We start from the raw sequence: 8,379 nt of genomic DNA on the forward strand, positions 1-8,379 counted from the left end.
TTCACAACCCTCCACAGACACAAACCTGACAGGTTGGCAATATATAAACACAAGAAGTGTGCTTGGAAATTGGGGAGTTTTTGTTCCTGCCTCATATGTTCAGGAATTACACTTAATTACATTAAAGTAGACGAGAGTTTCTCAACCCTGCACACACATACAATGTTATCACAACATAACTTTGAGTGACGTAGTCCTCTCTGTCGCCAGCCCCCTTTATAACCCTGGGTGTGGGACAGCATAAAGAGGAGCACTCGAGCTACGCAGAACAGTCAGTTCTTTAAGACTACGCAGAACATTCTAGTCTTTTGCAGAATATATAATAAGAATGAAGGAAGTTCTAGCCTTGCTACTGCTGTCTCTGTGCTGCTGCCTGTCCAGGGGACTGGGTGATAATCGGGACAGTGAGGGGTACCAGGGGACTGGGGCTAGTCTAGCTGTCTGTCTGCCCGACACCTGTGCCCTGTTCAGGGAACTTGCAGCCATGAAAGAGAGATTAGGAACCATGGACCAGACGCAGGCTGCCCTGAAGGAAAGTTTTGGGGCCATGGGACAGAAACTGGGAGCTGTGGAGACCAAGCTACAGGGCAGTGAGAGTCAGGTGGAGGAGCTGAAGAAAGTGAATACAGGTAAGTAGCACAGAGATTTAACAAGCAAAGCATTCTGTGAAGTGATATACAGCTTCATACACTTATTCTTATTTCATTGATTTTAACTTTGTCTTATTGATTACTATTTTGAATACGATTCCCATAGGGCGGTGCACAATTGGCCCAGCGTTGTCCGGGTTTGTCCGGTGTAGGCTGTCATTATAAATAATAATTTGTTCTTATTTGACTTGCATAGTTAAATAAAGGTTCAATTTAAAAAAAATGATAATAATAATAAAAATTTGTTGAGTCTTTACTACACTGTAATGTTGAGGTTTTATTACGAAATATTTTCTGTTATAACAGCTCAAGAGGAAGAACTGAAAGCCTTGAAGAGCTTATCACCTGGTAAGAGCAAGGTTCCACTCTTCCTCAAAGTGGCATCTATCTATCGATGTCCTTCTTGATATCTACTTGACTGTTCGTTCATTAATTCATTCCTTCATTCGTTCCCCAGCCCAGGCAAAAGTGGCATTCTCTGTTGCTCTCAGAGACTCTGGCGGTGGGAATATTGGACCCTTCACCACCAATACCCCTTTACAGTACAAAAGAGTCTTCTCCAACTCCGGCAGTAGCTACAATCCTGCTACAGGTACTGTGTGTGTGTGTGTGTGTGTGTGTGTGTGTGTGTGTGTGTGTGTGTGTGTGTGTGTGTGTGTGTGTGTGTGTGTGTGTGTGTGTGTGTGTGTGTGTGTGTGTGTGTGTGTGTGTGTGTGTGTGTGTGTGTGTGTGTGTGTGTGCGTTGTCAATCAGGTAGTGTTATTTATCTTCCTTCATAGGCATCTTCACAGCCATGGTCAGAGGGATGTACTGCTTCCGCTACTCCATGTACAGCAACAACTCCGGCCGTCCCAACTCTGTCGTGTCTCTGATGAAGAACAGTGAGAAGCTGGTTACTACATGGAACACTGATGACAGTATGAATGTCCACGAAAGCGCTAGCAACGCAGCGGTAGTGCAATTGGAGGTGGGAGACAGTGTTTACATCCAGCTCTGGGCTAACAGGGTCGTCTACGATGACATTAATAACTATAACACCTTTACTGGGTTCCTACTGTTCACCGTGTAACAAGACCAGTTGATTTAACTGAGGTTTTGTAAAGATTAGACTTGATTGACAAGATATTCATTTGGCCACACGGTATAGGTTTTCAAAACAAATACATCATAACTGTATAAGAGTGAAACGAAAATTAAAGTGAATTGGCTTACTGTATTTTATCTGGTGGTTTTCTGGCCCCTTCCTGACTAAAGTGTTGAAGCAGATTTATTTGGATCTGTAAATTTCTCCTGAGGCCACTAGCTAGGGCATTACCTAATGTAATGTTATGAGAGGGTATTAGTGTGCTGCTGGTCCCTGTGCTGTGACAGTCAGTTGACACCATGGAAATCCTGTGGGCTGAGCTGCTCGCTGCTGCTGCCAGAGAGGCTGAATCAACGACACGACGTCTAAACAACAGGCCCGCTGCGGCCAAGGCCATTGTCTTACCTTTGTACTGACGTTGTGTGTGTATCCTGTGGATGCGCGTACACACGTCATATATCACCACAGAGGAGCCATAATGACAAGCTGCAGGAACACTGAATGCATATAGTCGCTGGTGAAAGTCTACACACCCCTTGCGCAGTCTTAACATTTTGCTGCCTTCAAAATAAATCTTTAAAGGGATTCAATTCAACAAAAAAATCCTACCAATATACACAACCTACTCCACATTATCAAAGTGGAAGAGAAATTATAGAACACCCCCCCCCTCCCCCCCAAAACAATAATGTCTATATTACGTATGTCGTCACACCCCTGAGTTAATACTTGCTGGAAGCACCTTTGGCAGCTATTACAGCTGGGAATCGTTTTGAATACGATTGTGCCAACTTTTCACAACTCTTAGGGCAACATAAACTCAGCAACAACAAAAAAAATGTCCTCTCGCTCGCAACTGTGTTTATTTTCAGCAAACTTAACATGTGTAAATATTTGTATGAACATAACAAGATTCAACAACTGAGACATAAACTGAACAAGTTCCACAGATATGTGACTAACATAAATGGAATAATGTGTCCCTAAACAAAGGGGGGGTCAAAATCAAAAGTAACAGTCAGTATCTGGTGTGGCCACCAGCTGCATTAAGTATTGCAGTGCATCTCCTCCTCATGGACTGCACCAGATTTGCCTGTTCTTGCTGTGAGATGTTACCTCACTCTTACAAAAGGCACCTGCAAGTTCCCGGACATTTCTGGGGGGAATGGCCCTAGCCCTCACCCTCCGATCCAACAGGTCCCAGACGTTGCTCAATGGGATTGAGATCCGGGCTCTTCGCTGGCCATGGCAGAACACTGACATTCCTGTCTTGCAGGAAATCACGCACAGAACGAGCAGTATGGCTGGTGGCATTGTCAAATCTGACCATTACCCCTGCCTTGAGACAAAACCGCGACTCGTCAGTGAAGAGCACTTTTTGCCAGTCCTGTCTGGTCCAGCGACGGGGGGTTTGTGCCATAGGCAACGTTGTTGCCGGTGATGTCTGGTGAGGACCTGCCTTACAACAGGCCTACAAGCCCTCAGTCCAGCCTCTCTCGGCCTATTGCGGACAGTCTGAGCACTGATGGAGGGATTGTGCGTTCCTGGTGTAACTCAGGCAGTTGTTGTTGCCATGCTGTACCTGTCCTGCAGATGTGATGTTCGGATGTACCGATCCTGTGCAGGTGTTGTTACACGTGGTCTGCCACTGCGAGGATGAGCACTGTCTCCCTGTAGTGCTGTCTTAGGCGTCTCACAGTACAGACATTGCAATTTATTGCCCTGGCCACATCTGCAGTCCTCATGCCTCCTTTTAGCATGCCTAAGACATGTTCACGCAGATGAGCAGGGACCCTGGGCATCTTTCTTTTGGTGTTTTCAGAGTCAGTAGAAAGGCCTCTTTAGTATCCTAAGTTTTAATAACTCTGACCATAATTGCCTACCGTCTGTAAGCTGTTAGTGTCTTAACGACCGTTCCATAGGTGCATGTTAATTAATTGTTTATGGTTCATTGAACAAGAATGGAAAACAGTGTTTACCCTTTAAAATGAAGATCTGTGAAGTTATTTGGATTTTTACGAATTATCTTTGAAGACAGGGTCTTGAAAAAGGGACGTTTCTTTTTTTGCTGAGTTTATATCCATTGTTTTTGTCAAAATGTCTCATATTTAGTCAATTTGGTTGGGAATCATTGATGGACAGCGATATTCAAACCTTGTCTCTGATTTTCAAGCAGATTTAAGTCAGGACTGTGACAAGCACATTCAGGTACACTCAACAACAATTGGAAAGCCATTCTGGTGTGTCTTTGGCACTCACATTTGCATAATTGTCCTGCTGAAAATTGTAATTCTATCCCAGGGTTTTCAGAAGACTACGGCAGGTTTTCCTCTAACTTTTTATCTGGGCTTTGCTCCTCATATTTATTTTGATCCTGACAAACTCCCCAGTGTCTGCAGGTGATAAGCATACCCATAAAATGATGCTGCCACGACAATATTTGAAAATACAGACTATCAACAACATTGCATTCACTCCTCACTACTGGCCTGTATGACAAAGTGAAAAAAAGGAGGCCTGTGTTAATAAAATCCATTCCAAATAATAAATTATGTTTGCATCAAAGACATTAAGTAATACTGCAAGACAACACAGCAAAACAATTACATTTTTGGCCTAAATGAAAAACTACAGGTTTGGGCCTGTAGTACTCAAGGAAGACTGGTGGACAAAAAAAGGGATTGATTCCACCAGTCAGCAGGGTATTGAGGAAGAGAGGCCCTTCACCAGTGGAGATTAAAACCATGTATCTCTTTCTTTCTCTCTCTGGCCCCCATGGAGCAGCAATCTAAGGCCATCTCCAAACAAAACAAAAGAGATTAAGAGAAAAATGGATGGAAAGAGAGATGAGGAAAGAGTCACTGACTGGGACCGTAGAGCGATCACACATACGATGGTATAGTAGATGTGCTGGTGTGTCATCTCTCTCTTCCTGCAGTGATGTAGCCCAGACTGATACAGATCAGCGACATGGTTAAAAGATACTGAAAAGAGTATAATCTGCACGTTACATTTCAGCCGTACATCATTATTCCCACATCGTCAAACCTGTTATTCTATCTAGTTTAAAACATTCCCTTTTTATGCCGGTTGTACTCACATATTGGTTCTTATACCAGATATTGTTAATTGTATTTGTCTGTATGTGTGTGTATCCAGGGGGGGAATCCTTTGTGTCCCCTGCCCAGACTTGCCCTGGTCAGACATTGGGGTAATATTGGCCAAACATTCCCCTCACCAATGATGGAGATGTGGAAATTACTATCAAGAATCCATAACGTATGAGTCCACAGAAATGGATCTGATTGGCTAGTCTGAGTGGACAGAAGGCAATTTATGGTTTGTTCAGAATTGGGGGCAATATTTCCAGCCTGGCTTTCCCATGCCACCATAGCAGCCACCCCCAGCCTCTGCCCCTCTCCTCACACAGACATACACAAACCAACACCTGTCCCTCCATGCTCACCCCCCTCACTAGGGAAATTCTATACTTGTCCCTGTCTGACCGACCGGCCGCTCCGTTTGGCTGGTCGCACTAGCAACAGCCTGCTCGTTGCCAACGGCAGCAGAGGATAAATAAAGTGTGTGTATGTGGGATGAGGATGAATGAGGCCGACAGACAGCCTTGCCATCGTCAGTAAACAGAGAGAGAGAGAGGGAGGGGGAGAGTGATAAACACAGGGCTGAAAAGTGCAGGAGCAAGACAGAAAAGGGGGGGAAGGGGGGGGGGGTGTTGCTAAAGATGAGGATATTATAGATGGCTGTATTTCCTGTCTCTACTGCTGTGTCGTATACAATACACATAATACATCAAGGAGGTAGAACGGAAAGGGAGATTCCACTACATTTTTCTAGAAATTAGGCAGATGCTATGGCCATAGAAATCTAACCCAGCTGCTCCCAAATGGATTATGTAAACCAGTTGCATTATCACATGATGATGAGGATGGCTGGCTGTAAATTACAATGAGAAGAAAGTTTGTGGTGTGCTATGCAGACATAGATTATCCCAACTGTTTCCTCTCACTACCTGTGATTCTGACTGGGTAACATCTGGTGTCTTCATATCGGGCAATGAGGCCACATGCACGCAACACACACACACACACACACACACACACACACACACACACACACACACACACACACACACACACACACACACACACACACACACACACACACACACACACACACACACACACACACACACACACACACACAGTGCAACAAGGTTTTATTTCATCCCTCTGTCTTGCCAAGTCAATCAGCTCAGTGATGTAATCGTGTCAGTGTGCCTATGCAGGATTACTGCCACAGCTGTTGTACCTTACTGAGATCCAAAAATACACACACAAACAAACACACACCCTTTCAACTAGACATAGGCTACAGTAAAAACAAAGCGCTGATAAACGAATGCGCACATCTCACACCGACGGAGAGTGAAGATGGACAGTAACGCTCACGTTCCTGCTCAAGGATGTAGACTCACTCCCCATCAATGATTACATCAACAACAAAACAGCACCATCCCAGCAGTGTGAGAACTAAATAATATATCTTAGGAGTAAGGGGCATAAGACGTGTCTGAGGAGGGTTGGTGTGAGGTTCTCCTCCATGCTGTGATCGTTTAGGGAGGGTTAAAGAACCCTAAACACCCGCTGGGTGTGAGTCATTAAGCAGGAGGAGTGTGTGAACACACACATACACACTGGGCCCAACAGCCAGGAAATGAGGAATATGCAATAAGAGTGGGGGTGTGATTGAATCAGCCTGCTGCCTCTTGGCTCCCAGCTCTTGACTCACAGCCCATAACTGAATAACAATGCCAGGGAGTCCAGGGTGATTTGCAACTCATGGTGATTGATTCAGATTCCTACTCTCATCCACTCTACTACAACACAGCAGGTAATTTACGAGCGCTCCCGTTGGCTATACTATCAGTATCAGTACTATCAGTATTATTAGATTTTGGGAGGATTTTTAGTGGCACAAAAACTAGAGCTGACCTCAGAATTTGGAGAGGTGGTGTGTCTCACTCTTCTACCATGAACTCTGGCCTGAAAATAGTTTTTGGATTGCAAACATTCACCCTGGCTTGCGCTGCTCCTTTCTTTCTCTCGCTCTCGCTCTCGCTGTCTTCCCCCCTCTCAATTCAATTCAAAGTTCTTTATTGGCATGGGAAACATACATTATGTTTACATTGCCGAAGCAAGTGAAATAGATAAACAAAAGTGAAATAAACAATAAAAAAATGCACAGTAAACATTATACTCACAAAAGTTACAAAGGAATAGAGACATTTCAAATGTCATATTATGGCTATATACAGTGTTATAATGATGTGCCAATAGTTTTGATTTAAATTTGATTTGAAGTACAAAAGGTAAAATAAATAAGCATAAATATGGGATGTATTTACAATAGTGTTTGTTCTTCACTGGTTGCTCTTTTCTTGTGGCTACGGGTCACAAATCTTGCTGCTGTGATGTCACACTGGTATTTCACCCAGTAGATATGAGTTTTCCAACATTTGATTTGTTTTCAAATTATTTTTGGGTCTGTGTAATCTGAGGGAATTATGTGTCTCTAATATGATTATACATTTGGCAAGAGGTTAGGAAGTGCAGCTCAGTTTTCACCTCATTTTCTAGGCACTGTACACATAGCCTGTCTTCTCTTGAGAGCCAAGTCTGCCTACGGCGGTCTCTCTCAATAGCAAGGCTATGCTCACTGAGTCTGTATATAGTCAAAGCTTTCCTTAATTTTGGGTCACTCACAGTGGTCAGTTTTTAGGGCCTTCCTCTGACACCGCCTGGTATAGAGGTCCTGGATGGCAGGAAGCTTTGCCCCAGTGATGTACTGGGCCATACACACTACCCTCTGTAGTACCTTGCGGTTGGAGACCGAGCAGTTGCCAAACCAGACAGTGATGCAACCAGTCAGGATGCTCTCGATGGTGCAGCTGTAGAACCTTTTGTGTATCTGAGGACCCATGCCAAATCTCCTGAGGGGGAATAGGTTTTGTCGTGCCCTCTTCACGACTGTCTTGTGCTTGGACCATGTTAGTTTGTTGGTGATGTGGACACCAAGGAACTTGAAGCTCTCAACCTGCTCCACTACAGCCCCGTCGATGAGAATGGGGGAGTGCTCGGTCCTCTTTTTCCTGTAGTCCGCAATCATCTCCTTTGTCTTGATCACGTTGAGGGAGAGGTTGTTGTCCTGGCACCACACGGCCATGTCTCTGACCTCCTCCCTATAGGCTGTCTCATCATTGTCGCTGATCAGGCCTACCACTGCTGTGTCATCGGCAAACTTAACCTCTCTGGGCTAGGTGGGACGAAATCGTCCCACCTACGCAACAGCCAGTGTAATCCCGTGGCGCGATTTTCAAATACCTTAGAAATGCTATTACTTCAATTTCTCAAACATATGACTATTTTAAACCATTTTAAAGACAAGACTCTCGTTAATCTAACCACACTGTCCGATTTCAAAAAGGCTTTACAACGAAAGCAAAACATTAAATTATGTCAGCAGAGTACCAAGCCAGAAATAATCAGACACCCATTTTTCAAGCTAGCATATAATGTCACAAAAACCCAGAAGACAGCTAAATGCAGCACTAACCTTTGATGATCT

The 8,379-nt window shown here is 44.2% G+C and overlaps 1 protein-coding gene across 1 annotated transcript; it reads left to right on the plus strand.

Moving 5' to 3' along the window:
- Positions 1–234: 234 nt before the first annotated feature.
- LOC106563105 (complement C1q-like protein 2) lies at positions 235–1,866 on the plus strand. Its single transcript, XM_014128330.2, has 4 exons — positions 235–629; positions 957–998; positions 1,108–1,242; positions 1,430–1,866. Exons 1-4 carry the CDS (start codon positions 329–331, stop codon positions 1,717–1,719), a joined length of 768 nt encoding a protein of 255 aa, XP_013983805.2. The 5' UTR covers positions 235–328; the 3' UTR covers positions 1,720–1,866.
- The last annotated feature ends 6,513 nt before the right edge of the window (positions 1,867–8,379 follow it).

Source organism: Salmo salar, chromosome ssa11 (assembly GCF_905237065.1).
Source record: "Salmo salar chromosome ssa11, Ssal_v3.1, whole genome shotgun sequence".
NCBI classification, from domain to species: Eukaryota; Metazoa; Chordata; class Actinopteri; order Salmoniformes; family Salmonidae; genus Salmo; species Salmo salar.

What these genes read in the sequence shown, in the direction of transcription:
- LOC106563105 (XM_014128330.2), top strand. Translation starts at nt 329, where the DNA reads ATGAAGGAAGTTCTAGCCTTGCTACTGCTGTCTCTGTGCTGCTGCCTG. An exon ending in GCTGAAGAAAGTGAATACAG is followed by an intron (nt 630 to 956) that starts GTAAGTAGCACA and finishes CTGTTATAACAG; the next exon opens with CTCAAGAGGAAGAACTGAAA. An exon ending in TAGCTACAATCCTGCTACAG is followed by an intron (nt 1,243 to 1,429) that starts GTACTGTGTGTG and finishes CTTCCTTCATAG; the next exon opens with GCATCTTCACAGCCATGGTC.